Here is a 15758-nt window from a genome sequence, read left to right as displayed (position 1 = left end):
GCAGTATTTCATCTCTTATGGCTGAGTAATATTCCATTGTATATATGTACAACAGCTTCTTCAGCCGATCATCTATCGTAGGACAGTTCGGTTGCTTCCACGTCCTGACCACTGTGAATAATGCTGCTATGAACATCGATGTGCAAATATCTTTATGGATATGAGTTTTCAAGTCTTTAGGGTAAATATCCAGTAGAGGGATTACTAGATCATATGATAGATCAATTCTTAGTTTTATGAGGAACCTCCATACTGTTTTTTATAGTGGCTGTACCAATTTGCAGTCCCACCAGCAGTGGATGAGGGTTCTTTTTTCTTTGCATCCTCTCCAACATTTGTTATCACTTGTCCTGTTCATAATAGTTATACTAACCAGTGTGATATGGTATCTCATTGTGGTTTTGATTTGCATTTCTCTAATAGTGAGTGATGTTGAGCATCTTTTCAAATGTTTCTTGGCCATTTGTATGTCCTCTAGGGCGAAGTATCTGTTCAGGCCCTCTTCCCATTTTCTGATCGAATCATTTTTTGGTTGATGTTATTGAGTTGTATGAGTTCTTTGTGTATTTTGGGTATTAGGCCCTTATTGGAGGTGTTGCTTGCAAATATCTTCTCCCTTTAGGATGGTTGTCTCTTTACTTTGTTGATGGTTTCTTTTGCTGTGCAGAAGTTTTTGAGTTTGATGTAGTCCCATTTATTTATTTTTGCTTTTACTTCCCTTGCTTTTGAGTTCAAATTCATAAAATCCTCTTTAAGCCCAAGGTCCATGAGTTAGTTCCTGTGTTTTCTTCTATGCAATGTATAGTTTTAGGTTGTATATTCAGGTCCTTAATCCATTTTGAGTTAATTTTGGTGTGTGGTGATAGATAACAGTCTAGTTTCATTCTTTTACTGGTGGCTGTCCTGTTTTCTCAGCACCATTTATTGAAGAGGCTTTCCTTTCTCCACTGTATGTTTTTGACTCTTTTGTCAAAAATTATATGCCCATATAATGAGTTTACTGCTGGGCTCTTGATTCTGTTCCACTGGTCCATGTGTCTGTTTTTCTGCCAATACCATGCTGTTTTGATTACTACCTTTTGTGATTTTAATTGAGCATTTTATATGATTGCATTTTTTCTCTTAGCACATTGCTTTTATCAGTAGTTGCCCTAGAATTTGAAGTATCCTTTGACAGCTAATCCGATTTCAATTCAGATAACACTATCCTACTTCATGGAAAGTGTGAATAACTTGTAATAATAAATTACATCATTTCTGTCATTCATTTCACTTATATATAAGCATGCATAAGCATACACACAGAATTGAATACATTGTTGGTATTATTTTGAACAGACTATTATGTGTTAGATTAAGAATAAGAAAAACAAAAGTTTTTATTTTACTTTGACTTACTCTTTCTTCAGTACTCTCCGTTTTTGTGGATCTGAGTTTCTGACCTTATTTTCCTTCCCTCTAAAGATCTTCTTTTAACATTTCTTGCAAGCAATTCTTTTAATTTTTGTTTGTCTGAGAAAGTCTTTATTTCTCCTTCACTTTTGAAGAATAATTTCACAGGGTACAGTATTCTAAGTTTATGGTGTTTTTTTTCTTTCAACATTTTAAATATTTCACCCCACTCTCTTCTTGCTTGCATAGTTTCTGAAGAGAAGTTGGATTTAATTCTTATTTTTCTTGTATAGGTAAGATGTCATATTTTTCTGGCTTCTTTCATAGATTTTTCTTTATCTTTGATTTTCTGTAACTTAAAATTATTTGCCTGGATATATTTTTATTGGCATTTATCCTGCTTGATGTTCTCCGAGCTTTCTGGGTCTGTGATTTGGAGTCTGATGTTAATTTGGGGAAATTCTCAGTCGTTACTATTTTAAATACTTCTTTTCTCTCTTCTTCTTCTGGTCTTTCCATTACGTGTATGTTACACTTTTTGTAGTTGGCTCATGCTCCTTAGGTATTCTGTTCTTTTTTTAGATTTTATTCTCTTTGCTTTTTGGTTTTTGAAGATTCTATTGATACATCCTCTAGCTTAGAGAGTCTTTCCTCAGCTGTGTCCAGTGTACTAATAAGCCCATCAAAGGCATTACTCATTTCTGTTAGGTGTTTTTCACCTCTGGCATTTCTTTTTGGTTCTTTCTTAGGATTTCCATTTCTCTGCTTACACTGCCCATCTTGTTTTTGCATACTGTCTATCCTTAGAACCATTAGCATAGTAATCAGATTTTTTTTAATTCCCAGTCTGATAATTCCAATATCCCTGCCTTGTGTAGTTCTGATACTTGCACTGTGTCTTAAAATTATGTTTTTTTGACTTTTGATATGCCTTGTAATTTTTCTTCATAGCCAGACATTGTGTGCTGGGTAAAAGGAACTGTTGTAAATTGGCTTTTAGTAATGTACTGGTGAGGTGGGAGGGGAATCTTTTGTAGGTCCTATGATTAGGTCTCAGTCTTTTAGTGAGCTTCTGGACTGTGAACTTCTCAAGAGTTTCTCAGTTTTCTTTTCTCCCCTTCAGGGGACAGGATGGCTGGAGTGAGCTAGAGTTGGGTATTTCCTTTCTTCTAGGTCAGTTAGGTTCTGACAGTACCCTAGCAGGTTAGGCTCTGGTTATCCAGTTTTCACCAAGGGCAGGCCTTGTTAAGAAAAACAGAGTGCTCTGAGGCAGAGGTCCCTAATTCCTCTAGGCCACAGACCAGTAGAGTCTGGTCCGTGGGCCAGTTAGGAACGGGGCTGCAGAGCAGGACAAGAGCAGCTGGCTAGGGAGTGAAGCTTCATCTGTATTTTCAGCTGCTCCCTAGCGCTAGCATCACTGCCTCAGCTCCACCTCATTATCCAGCATTAGATTCTCATAGGAGCACTGGTCCCTGGTGCTAAAAAGGTTGGGGACCACTGCTCTGGGGTATTTCAAAATGGTTTGTTTTCTCCTCCCTCTGCTGGAAGAATGAGGGGATTTTTCTTCAATATTTACTGTGAGAATCTAGTCAAGCTCCTGAGGTAAATATCACAATATTGTTGCCCCTTCCCCCATGTCTGTTTGCCCCTGGGGTTTTTAACTCAGAGTTGTCCACACTGAGCCTACAGCAATTCATCAGTTAGAGATCAGGTTTTCTTCCTCTGGCATTGGTTCCTGAGGCAATTTCCACTTGGTGGGTGTCTGCTCAGATAAGCTGTGACTTCCTGTTTTTGTCTGTCTCTCCAGTCTTGAAGGTAGTCATTTGCCCTGTGTTCTCCCCTCTCTTAGGGATCCAAGAAGAATTGTTGATTTTTCAGTTTGTTCAGCTTTTTGCTTGTTGTTACAATGGAGTGGCAACTTCCAAGTTCTTTACATGCACAAACAGAAATCGTAACATTCAACTATATTTTTAAGTTCAGTCTCTGTAATAGTTCTTTCCCCATTCACATATAAGGAGGCATAGAGTCAATGAGTAGATTCAAAGACATAGATTCAGTTTTGTCTGTTGATACATGTATCTAACTCCTTGTATATTTGGGCATGTTATACTCAATTATAATTGTATAAAATGTGAAAGGAAAGTTTCAGGTATAACTTCTTGCTGTAGTACATCTTTACATGAATGACTTACCAATCCAAAAACTCATTATGTCCCAAATGAAACTTCTGTCTCTTCTACTTCCATTCAAACCTGTCCTCTTGTGTTCTGTATCATTAGTGATACTTCTTCATCTTCTACAACATACATCATAGTGATACCTGCTTTGCATTCCAAGACCCTCATGTTCTCTCATTTGAGCTAATGCAGTAGCCTTTTAACTGTTTCACGTACTATCCATATAGCACGCTCTCCCTATTGCCTACTATAACAATTCCCAGAGTTTTTTCTAGAGGGTGTTAATAAGAATACTTGGGGAAATTAAATATAATTAAACAAAGTTAAATTTTATTTTTTACCTTAAGGTATCAGGAACTATGAAGGGTCTGAGGTTTTACTCTATTTGCAAGCTAACAAGTTAGCCTGCCACAGTTTCATAAATGCTGGCGAAAGGCATGACACTCCTGTGTTAGAGTTAAAGGACTTTATTACTCATAACAACAATAGTATCCAAAATATCAGCACTTTCTTGCACCAGTTCTCCAACCCCTACTTCCCATAGTACAATGCAAAGAGGGCCAGTGGGTTGCATTATGGAAGAGGAACTCCAAGCTTTAGAAACCCAGATCTTCTATAAAGGGTAGTAAGCATGCATGCTCTTTGCTTTGGAGGGAGACTCTGTATCTTCTAAGGCTATACAGACATTTTTGAGAAGATCACCCAGAACAAAGGCAGTCATGCAGAAACACCAGAAACCCATGGAAAATTGTCTCCCAACACAGGACTTCACATAGACTTTACCATGCTGATATGTGTTACACCTTCCATTCCAGTGGTAGACTGTCATATGCAGAATTTCCCAAATTTATTAGACAAATTAATGGGGCATTTTGGCTAGATTCTGTGAAATACGCTTTTGGAAATAGTAGTATAAAAACTAAAGTCAAAATTCCTTAGTCCTCCTCACTACCTACACTGTTCTCCAAACACATAACCACCTTTTTTCATAATTGTATTATGTCCTGCACTATCTTGTTTCAGCGTTGTTGATTGTTTCCTATAAAATATCCGTTCTCCCTTGCTCCCTTTCTTTCCCCTCTCAAAATTCTGCTTACTCTGTAAGCCTCATTTCAGATTTTCCCTTGAAGCCTTTTCAGATCCTTCAGATGAACAGTGAGTCACCCCTTTTCGTGCGTTGTCACACTACTTTCCTTGTATTTCTAATATACATGTATATATTCACATTCTGTCTTATAGTAGAATTAGCCCTATAGTTGTGAGATAATCCCTCTAAGAATATAGCTATCACTGCTAAGCACATAATGGATGTTCAGTAAATGTCGAACAAATGTCTTAATGTTTTCATTTTACAGTATATCATTGTCCTAGTCATGTTCCAGTTTCACACAGCTCCATATATCAAAATCAGTACATTTATAAAGCATGATTCAACCTAAAATGTTAGTGTACTTAGGCTTTATTAGACCAAAGGAAATACTTTGTCACATTTAAGAAATTACTTTCTCATTCTCTGCTGTTCATAGTGGGATTGTGTTGGAAACTAAAAAGTATAATTCCATGTATTTTAACAAGATCTGTATAAAGAATTTCTGTTAGTAATTTGTACAAATACAAAACCAATTTTCTTCCATATCAAATAGTTTTTAATATCAATGCCCACTTTAGAGCTATAGTGAAAGTTAATGGTATAAGGATGATAATGTGTCCAACTGTGGAAGAAATTCAAGTCCTTCTCCAAATAACAGTGTCATATGCCACAACATATAAAAGCTAACCATGGATGAAAAGCGATACCTACCAAAAATAGTAAATCGTTGGCTCATTAAAGTCCAAGGATTTTTAAAGCCTATGAGATATAAATTTTTTTTAATTGTGGGAAAATATAAATGTACTATCTTAATATTCTTAAATGTACAGTACAGTAGTGTTAAGTACATTTATATTGTTGTACAACCAATCTCCAGAACTCTTTATCTTGTAAAACTGAAACTCTGCACACTAAATAATGCTTATGCCCTCTTCCTTCAGCCCCTGGCAGTTATCATTCTACTTTCTGTCTCTATCATTTTGACTACTTATAGGTACCTTACATAAGTGGACTCATACAGTGTTTGTATTTTTGTGATTGGCTCATTTCACCTAGCATAATGTTCTCAGAGTTCATCCATGTTGTGGCATGTGTCAAAATTTTTCTTCCTTTTTAAGGCCGAATTACGTTGCACTGTATGTATATACACCATTTTATTTATCCATTCTTATGTTGGTGGACACTTGGGTTGCTTTCACCTTTTGGCTATTGTGAATAATACTGCTGTGAACAAAGATGTATAAATATATCTTTGAGACCCTGCTTTCAGTTCTTTTTGATATACCCAGAAATGGAATTCCTAGATCATATGGTAGTTCTATATTTAATATTTTTTTAGGAACCTCCATACCGTTTAACATAGTGGCTGCACCATTTAACATTCCCACCAACACTGCACAGCGATTCCAAATTCTCTGCATCCTCACCAACACTTACTTTCTGGTTTTTGCTTTTTTTTAAATAGTAGTCAACGTAATGGGTGTGAGATGATATCTCATTGTGTTTTCAATTTGTGTTATCCTAATGATTAGTGATGTAGAACATCTTTTCATGTGTTTACTGGCCATTTGTATATCTCTTTTGGAGAAATGTCTATTCATATCCTTTACCCAGTTTTAAATCAGTTTTGCTGTTGATTATGTCTTTAGCTTGAAGTATTTTTAAAGAACTTATTTAGTATAAAGATGTTATATTAGTAATCATGAAAATACAAATTACAATTCCAGTGATATACAATATTTACCCATTATGTCAATTTTTGGCAAGAATGTGGAGAAACATAATTTCCTACATAGATGGGTAGAAGTATAAATTGTTACAGCTACTTTGGAGGGCAAGTGGGCTCTATCCATTTTGATTTTAAATGTTTCTACCCTATGATCTAACAATTCCATTTCTATAGAAATGCTCTCACAGGTGTACAAGGAGATATGTACATAGCTGTTCATTGTAACATTGTTTTTAATTGGAAAAAAACCCTTAAAGTCTACCAATAGCATAATTAATAAAATATGAGTGAGGTTGATATATATGTACTGTCATGGATAGATCTAACATGGTTGAATAAAAAAAGCAAATTGCAGAATGATACAATTGATCTGATACCATTTGTGTTAAAGCAGACAGAGAGCAATATTATGTTTTCTGTGAAGATATATATACACACACACACACACACACACACACACACACACACATACACACACGTACATACATACATATGTGTATATATGTACGTATGTGTGTATGTATATGAATAAATTCAGAAAGATCTAGAAATGGTAATAGTGGCTGCATGGATGGACTGGGGTTGGTCCTTACAACCCTGTAATTTTTTTCATTTCATAAGGGAAATGGATTCATGTGTTACCTGGTATTTTTAAACACATTTTAAAAAGAAATTCAAAGTGATATAGCTAAACAAATATGAAGAGTTTGGCCTAAAGTTTGAGAAGCAGTTTGGTGGAGTGAACGCTGTGTTCTTAGCTTTGCAGACCCAGAAATTGAATTTTAACAGTGTAGCCAGAATTTATCTAGCTCCGAAGAGTTTGTGCACACTCACCAAACCATAAAAATTCATGGATGTTGGTAACCAAGGGGCTAATCTATTAATTCATTAATTCATATTATACTGCCAGGGAGACTAAAATAATCATATCTACTAATCAGTATACCCTATCCCATTATGAGAAAATCTAAAAGATTATTGTTAGAAGTGTTTTATTGTGAGTATAGAATTAGAGCAAGGGAGTTAGATTATTATATTGGCTGTTTTTAAATTATAGTCATTTTATACAAGCCAGTGTCCATTATAGGGTTACCTGCTGAGGAGACCTAAAGGCTTGCATCTGACGATTAGCATCTTTTCCTTGGACGTAGTCAGATTTTTTGTATTTCCACAAGTACAGTTATATCACGTCAGAAAGATGTAATACAAATGAGTTAGTCAGTTTCTTTACCTTAGCAACTCCAATGCTGTCTTCTTAAGCATACCGTGGTCTTATCATAGAGAATAGAGAAATGTGATGTTTATCAGTAAACATTTATGAACCTTTTAGAATTGACATTTTGTATTGGCTTTTTTTTAAATTTCAGAGTTTTTAATGTAATATTTTGTAGCATGGTTAAATATTTTTTCTTTTATTTAATTTTTCAATTACAGTTGACACTGAGTATCATTTTATATTGGTTTCAGGTGTACAGCATAGTGGTTAGACATTTCTATAATTTATGAAGTGATTCCCTTGATAAGTCTAGTACTCTATGGCATCATACATAGTTATTACCATATTACTATTTTCTTTATGCTGTACTTTACATCCCCGTGACTATTTTGTAACTATCAGTTTGTTCTTAATCCTTTCTCTTTTTTCACCTAGCCCCTCAATCCCCCATCCCATCCATCAACCATCAATTTGTTCTCTGTATCTACGAGTCCATTTCTGTTTTGTTTGTTTATTTTGTTCTTAGATTCCACATATAAGTGAAATCGTATGGTATTTGTCATTTTCTGTCTGACTTCTTTTACTTAGCATAGTTTCCTCTAGGTCTGTTTATGTTGTTGCAAATGGTAAGATTTCATTCTTATGGTCAGGTAATATTCCATTATATATTTCTACCACATCTTTATCCAATCGTCCATTGATGGACACTTAGGCTGCTTCCATATCTTGGCTGTTGTAAATAATGTGGGTTCTATGTACACTTGAAAAGAATGTATATGCTGTTGCTTTGGGATGAAATGCTCTAAAAATAGCTGTTAAATCCATCTGGTCTAATGTGTCATTTAAGGCTTGTGTTTCCTTGTTGATTTTCTGTCTGGAAGATCTGTCCATTGATTGATAACAATGAGGTGTTAAAGTCACCTTCTATGACTATATTACTGTGAATCTCTTCCTTTAGCCCATCAATATTTGCTTTATATATGTAAGTGCTCCTGTGTTGAGTGCATAACTATTTACAAGGGTTGTATCCTGTTGGATTGATCCCTTTATCATTATTAAATGTCCTTCTTTGTCTTATTATAGTCTTTGTTTTAAAGTCTATTTTGTCTGATATAAATATTGCTACCCTTGCTTTTTTGTTTTCATTTGCATAACATACTTTTTTCCATCTCTTTACTTTTAGTCTATGTGTCTTTTGATCCGAAATGGGTCTCATGTAGGCAACATATATATAGGTCTTATTTTCTTATCCACTCAGCTACCCTATGTTTTTTCATTGGGGAATTTAATCCATTTACATTTAAAGTGATTATAGATAGGTATATAGTTATTGCCATCTTATTATTCATATTTGTCTTTTTTTTTTCCCCCTTCTTCTTGAAGAAGTCTTTTTAACATTTCTCGTAATACTGGTATGATGATAATGAACTCCTTTAGCTTTTTCTTGTCTGGAATTGTATTGGGTTTCATTGCAGTTTTAGAGCACTATCTTATCCTGATCTAGTTTCCTCCAAATTGAGAGTATACTTTATTTGGAGCTTGCCTCAGTTACATAAGACGATTTTAATTCTCATAAATGCATTCTTTTTTTCATTAGCTCTGAACAGATTAAAATGTTGACAGTATGGGAGATTTTCCATCCTAAAGGACTAAAATGTAGGTTTATTAGTTAAGAAATTATACACTTTATAAGTACAGTGTATAATTAAGATTACAGGCAGCTTTAGGATTGAATCCTGGCTCTACCATTTACCACTTTCCTTAGGCAAATCACTTAACCTACCTAAACATGGGCTTTCTCATCTTTACAAAATGCCTAATTTTCAAGATAAAAATTTGCCGTTGAGATTATTTTCTTGATAACTTACATTTTCATGGACTACTTTTTATTCAGCTAAACATGAATTCAGCTCCAACTTTCATCAACTTTCCTGCAAAAGGGAAACCTAAACGGGGTGATACATATGAGTTACAGGTGCGTGGTTTTTCAGCTGAGCAGATCGCCCGGTGGATTGCTGACAGAACTGATGTCAATGTAAGTTTCCCTACTTTGTAGAAAGTTACTTTGCCATTACCCCTTTTGAATCTTACAGAGAGGTCCTAATTGGTCTTGTCCCCATATCACTGAGATGATAATAGTTGGATAGTCCCTTTATAAGTAACATATAACAGAATCATTGTGCTGAAAGAGTGCGATTATAAAACATCCTCTATTGCCTTATTGAATTCAGCGTGGAAACCACTCTTTTGACTTTATTAAGTCCAGGGACTCTTTAGTTGTACTTGGCAAATATTTCTTAATCTAAAAGATGTTACGTTGTGGTTAAACAGAATATTGTACCTATTCCATCCTGATTTTAGGATACATCGTAGACTCTTTTGATTAGGATGAAAATAAAAAGTATGATTTTTTTCCTGAAAGTAATCATCACACTGATTTTGGTTGCTTTCATTTCAAATTATTTTGACCTATATAATTAATTAATAAATTTCATACTTGAAAATGTTTTTCTCTCCATTAGATTAGAGTAATCAGACCCCCAAATTACGCTGGTCCTCTTATGTTGGGATTGCTTTTGGCTGTTATTGGTGGACTTGTGTATCTTCGAAGAAGCAATATGGAATTTCTCTTTAATAAAACTGGATGGGCTTTTGCAGCTTTGGTGAGTGAATTTTAGAAGAAAATTGTTTGAATAAAACTCCTAATATTGTGAAGTAGCATTTTGTTTATTTCTTAATAGTGGAAAAGGATTTTATATATTTTTTTTATTTTTTGCCTTAAAATCAGTTTGTTTCTTCCATTATCTCATTAGCATGGCCAGACCTTGGAGGATCTAATTGTACCCAGTTTTTGTTCAACCTAAATATAGATTGTCATCCCTATGAAAATCTGCAGTTCTTTTGAAAATATTCTTGTAAAAGACTTTTCAGTATTCAATTTTGAAACTTGTGTCAGCTTATTTATAATTTTAAAATTTTTAAATAATTTTCCTTTCAAAGTAAATATTATTGATTCTTGTGATCCTTGTAGTGAAATATAAGCCTTAATCAAGAAGTCGCTCATATAGAGAATATAAAACTGAAAGCAACAAATGAACAAGACAAAATCTCATACACACAGACAACAGTTTAGTGATTACCAGAGGGAAAGAGGGAATGGGGAAGGTAGATAAGGGTAGAGGGGGTCAAATATACGGCTATGGAAGGAGATTTGACTTTGGGTGGTGAACATACAATGCAACATACAGATGATGTATTATTGAATTGTATACTTGAAACCTATGTTATTTTATTAACCAATGTCACCCCGGTAAATTTAAATAAAAAAAGAAATCATTTATCTGAAAAAAATTGTTCTTCATGTATTGTTTAAGCACCTGCACTTTTCATATACCTACCACGTTAATCAAGGTGGGGATGGACAGCTTCACCATGTTATGTGAGTATTTCATTATTTTTTGTTTCCCAGTGTTTTGTGCTTGCTATGACATCTGGTCAAATGTGGAATCATATAAGAGGACCACCGTATGCTCATAAGAATCCCCACACAGGACATGTGGTAAGAGAAGTCCAGGATTCCTTTCCATTGTATACCAAAGTTAATCTTAATGATTATCCTGTGAGACCAGTGCCAGTATATGAAGGAATTAGATTTAGTTTTGAATTTTCAATCTTTCTATTAACGAGCTTCAACTTTTGAAAACAAGATTCAGTTCTCTTAAAGCTGGGAAGTTCCTTATCCCATCTGGTGAGTCCTTTTGACTAACCAGGCTAAGAATGAAAGTTAGCCTTCAGCTAAATATATTAATCATGTACTTGTATATCTACTGTTTCTAGGCATTGTGCTAGGCGTTATTAAATATAGTAATAAACAAAAACATAGCCTCTGTCTTCATGGAGTTTACATTATTGTACCTTATGGTCTTATACTCAGAAATACTAGTTTTCTCATATACTCTGTTGTTGAAAAAATAATGTAACTACAGTGAAGAGACAAAAACACAGAAATAGCTTTTATTTTAGCCAAATTTATTTACTGATGACTACCACAGACCCAATGCTTACATATATAAGGTGAATTAATAATTCATAGGGTTTGAAAGTTGCCCATTTTAGAATTAGGATGCCAAAATTTAATGTATATTTAAAGATTTAATTCCGTCTTTTTTCCTCCCCAGAATTATATCCATGGAAGCAGCCAAGCCCAGTTTGTAGCTGAAACACACATTGTTCTTCTGTTTAGTATCCTCTCTATAATAAGTCCTTGGTGCTGTGTTTTAATTTATTTTATTTAATTAATTTTTTGTTGTTGTTCTAGTATTCTCTCTATATTTGGTTGAGGCTGCTCTCTTATGCAAGTCATAATATCTTTGGAATCATATTACTATGTTATCTATCTTAATCAGCTAAAGACCACCAGAGACAAACCTGCAGTCTGATAAAGCCAGGTTTATTGGATCTTGCTACAAAGGAGATTGCATATCAGAGAAACCAAGGCACATATCTTACCTAAGGAAAGACAGAGTTGTTCTAGGATTTGGGGGAAGGGTAGGGGTTAGGTGTAATGTAAATAAAGCAGTGTTTTGATAAGCTAAAAGCAAAACCAGGCTAAGTATAAAGGGGTCAGTATCAGTTCTGGACTATGAAATGGACAGGGTTCTGTTTCCTGGAAACTACAAACTTTAGATAAATGTGGGATTTTGTCTTGAGAAACTCCTTATTTGAAGCTCTGTACTTTGGTTGTAAATTGAGGCGGTTTAGAAATTGTAAATTGAGTGTCTTAGATCCTTCCAGTCAAGAATGGAATGTCTAATTGAGCAAGTCTCTGATTTTAGAGAAGGGTATTCTTCATTGAGTAAGAAAACAGTAGTTTTAAGTATAAAGAAAAATCAAAATCCCTGGAAACACCACCTTTAGTAAATGTGCATATCTTTCCCCATTTTATTTTACTATGTCAGTGATTTAATAGAGATATTTTAAGGGGAACATTCTGAAAAAAATTAAGCTTTTGGTTTCAATTGAAGGACATTTGGGAAAATATTTTCTGAAAACAATGTTCTTATATAATATCAAAAATAAATTTACTGCTTAAAATTCAGCCTGGAGTCAGGAGACTTAATCTATTCAGCCATGGAATGGTGAGCTGAAAAGATTAATAATAAACACCTATTTCCTATGATAAAGAAGATTGCAAGAAAAATATTACCCAAACCTTATTTTTTTTTCAAATTCTAAAATTTATTTTTATTTAATTTATTTAAACTAAAAAACAAAAAACAGTTCACCCATTTCTCCCACTTCCCTCTCTTACCTTAGGCAACCACCAATCTGTCCACTATATCTGTGAGCTTGGTTCTTTATATACATATATTTAGATTTCACATTTAAGAGAGAGCATATGGTATTTGTATTTCTCTGTCTGACCTATTTAAAATTATTTAAAAGTTTAAGTTGAAAATGTTTATAGCTTAGTGAATTAATTTATTATACCTTGGAAAATTTTCAGTTTCTGGAAATGGTCTTAATTGTACTTTGAAATTGAACAGTGGAGCAAAAGGACAGTTAAAATTGTAACATGTTAATTGATTGATTTGTAAATTGTTGGTTATTTAGCTTTGTCCTAAATTTTTAAATATAATTATACAAGTTTAAAAAATGAGAATTTTCTTACTTCTTCCTTCTGCCTAAAGGTTAAACATTAGATTAAGGTTTCACATACATTTAGAACAGATTTTAAGCCTGTTGGAATATAGGATTTCTTGTAAATGTGGTTAATAGGATGCAAAATAGAAATTTTTTTCAAGGTGATTTTTTTCCCTATTTTGTTTTTGCTTTTTTCATAGTGGTTGGGAAGATAATATTTTCTGAGCAATTATTTTGCTAAATGCTATGAATGCATGATTTATCTACAGAGCTTATAGTACTGGGACAAACGGACACATGTACCAATTACAAGGAAGCACCTTAAGTACTGTGCACTCAGTATGGTCATAATTAATAAAGCTATTTAACTTTGTTAGAGGTAGGGAACTTTACGGAAGACTTAAAACCCCCTTTTATTAGGGGACACAATGCCTAAAGACTCAAAACTCAAAGTTTGATAAGAATTTTGATAGAAATGTTGATAAGAATTAATATAATGAAATTATTACTAAGTAGTTATGATTTTGGAAAATATCTACATATTTACCATTTTTAAATACTGTTTAATACAATTTTTTAATACTGTTTAATACAATTTACTGAGAGATTTATAAAGTAAACTAGATGATAAATTGTCTTATCTAAGCAACTTTTAATACAAATTAGTAGTTGATAGATGGTCATGGTGATAGGGAGCACAGCATAGGGAATGCAGTTAGCATTAAGATAATGGCTAGGTGGAGAGCCAGAGGAAAGAAAAAGCAATTAGGGGGATCATTTTATAAACTATATAAATGTCTAACCAGTGCACTGTATACTTGAAACTAATAAAATAAATTTAAAAAATAATGACACCAAAATTATATTTTAAACTTTTTTTATTTGAAATATTGTATCCATGCAAAAAAGTTCACAATTTATAAGTATACAGTTTGATGAATTTTCACAAAAGGAACACAACTGTGTAACCATCCCAGAGCATCAGTAAATTAATACACATGGAAGTGCATCATAGCTCTTGATAGGTGAGAACAGCACACAAAAACCTTGGTGGTATGTTAGGAGATGGAAACCTCATTCAAAGAAAAAGCACACAGACCATGCTACAGAAACAAACCGTTCCAAAAACAAGTCTCAACCTTTAATCAGAGTACCCTGTAACCAAAGCCTATAGAAATAATCAATTTTTACATGTACCTAGATATAAAGGATCTCAATATGAAAAAAATAATCTCTGGAGAAAAAGACTTGGCTAAGCAACTAAAAACATGATGAATGGGCATCATCCCTAATAAGAGGCTATTGAAGAGAGAGAGAGTGCAAGATGGTAATGAAGGGATGAATAGACAAATTATAGAGCCAATTATAAATTCAGGCCTTATCTGAACACTATATTTCCCTTTCTGTTTAATTATACCCACATGTGGTAGCATACGTTGTGCATGTATGTATGCATAATTAATTTGGGCATTTTTACCTGCTGTTTGTATTCACCAAACTGCAGGGTGAATCTCTCTTTTCTACTAGAATGCATTCTATTTGCTTTAAAATTTGATTTTGCTTATTTTAGCATTCAACCCATACCACGTGTTACCTATTTGCTTGAGTAGGTCTATTTTCTATTTACATAGCTTCTATATTAAGCTGAATAAAAGTGAGCTTTTGGCATGTGGGATTTTCTTTTTTAGATAAGGATGAAATTAGATAGTTTAGTAATTTGTACTTTAAAAGTTAATTGTTGAAATTCTGGAGAATTTTTCAGAAGTTATTTTTCAAATAAAAATTTGTTGCTATTCTTGCTAAATGGTGCCTATTTCAAGTGTGTGCTTTTTTGGAGGATGGTTGAAATATTCAAAATGTCTATTTAATATTTTTAAATGTATATGAGGTTGGAACAAAAGTTGGAAGACTGTCCAGGAAGATTATTTCAAAGTACAATATCATGAAAACTCACTTCATCTATAAGTTATACTGAGACATTTGTTTAAAATGTCAATTTTTATTTGTACAAATGAAGTAATTTTCCCACCTTAGTATTTTTTATTATATCTTTATAGTAAATAATTGTCATGCTATATAGATACAAGCTTATTTAAAGTGTTTTGTAGTTAAAAGTTGTAGTTTCATATATTCATTTTAAATTTTTTAATGAAAGATTAGGAATAGTACAGTGTGGTGTGTCTTTTGTGTCTGTGTGAATTTCTCCTTAAACAATTTTTCTAAGATGGTGGGGTTACCTTAGGGATGGTGCTTTTATGTGAAGCTGCTACATCTGACATGGATCTTGGAAAACGAAAGAGTAAGTCATATCATATGCCAAAATTTAACAATTCTTCCTTCAATACAGAAAAAAAGAATGTATTCTTAATCACTTCCCCCCCCCTTGGTTATAAGTATGTTATTTTACTTCTTTACTATTATAAAAGCAATATGTGCTAATTGTAGAAAACATGGGGGAAAATAGGAGTATGACACATTTGGGGGTAGAGTTACCCATTCCATCATTATAAA

At 33.6% G+C, this 15758-nt stretch overlaps 1 protein-coding gene across 1 annotated transcript in view; it reads left to right on the top strand.

Moving 5' to 3' along the window:
- The window catches only part of MAGT1 (magnesium transporter 1), a 44150-nt gene that overhangs the window by 22908 nt on the left and 5484 nt on the right, over positions 1-15758 (top strand). Inside the window, exons 4-8 of the mRNA XM_039849301.1 lie at positions 9499-9639; positions 10127-10267; positions 11074-11163; positions 11783-11846; positions 15472-15546. Of these exons, the coding sequence (XP_039705235.1) occupies positions 9499-9639; positions 10127-10267; positions 11074-11163; positions 11783-11846; positions 15472-15546 (511 nt within the window). The remainder of the gene's footprint in view (positions 1-9498; positions 9640-10126; positions 10268-11073; positions 11164-11782; positions 11847-15471; positions 15547-15758) is intronic.

This window comes from Pteropus medius, unplaced genomic scaffold (assembly GCF_902729225.1).
Source record: "Pteropus medius unplaced genomic scaffold, Ma_sr-lr_union100, whole genome shotgun sequence".
Classification (NCBI taxonomy): Eukaryota; Metazoa; Chordata; class Mammalia; order Chiroptera; family Pteropodidae; genus Pteropus; species Pteropus medius.
The sequence above is the reverse complement of the archived record's forward strand: the minus strand, read 5'-3'. Positions and strand labels throughout refer to the sequence as shown.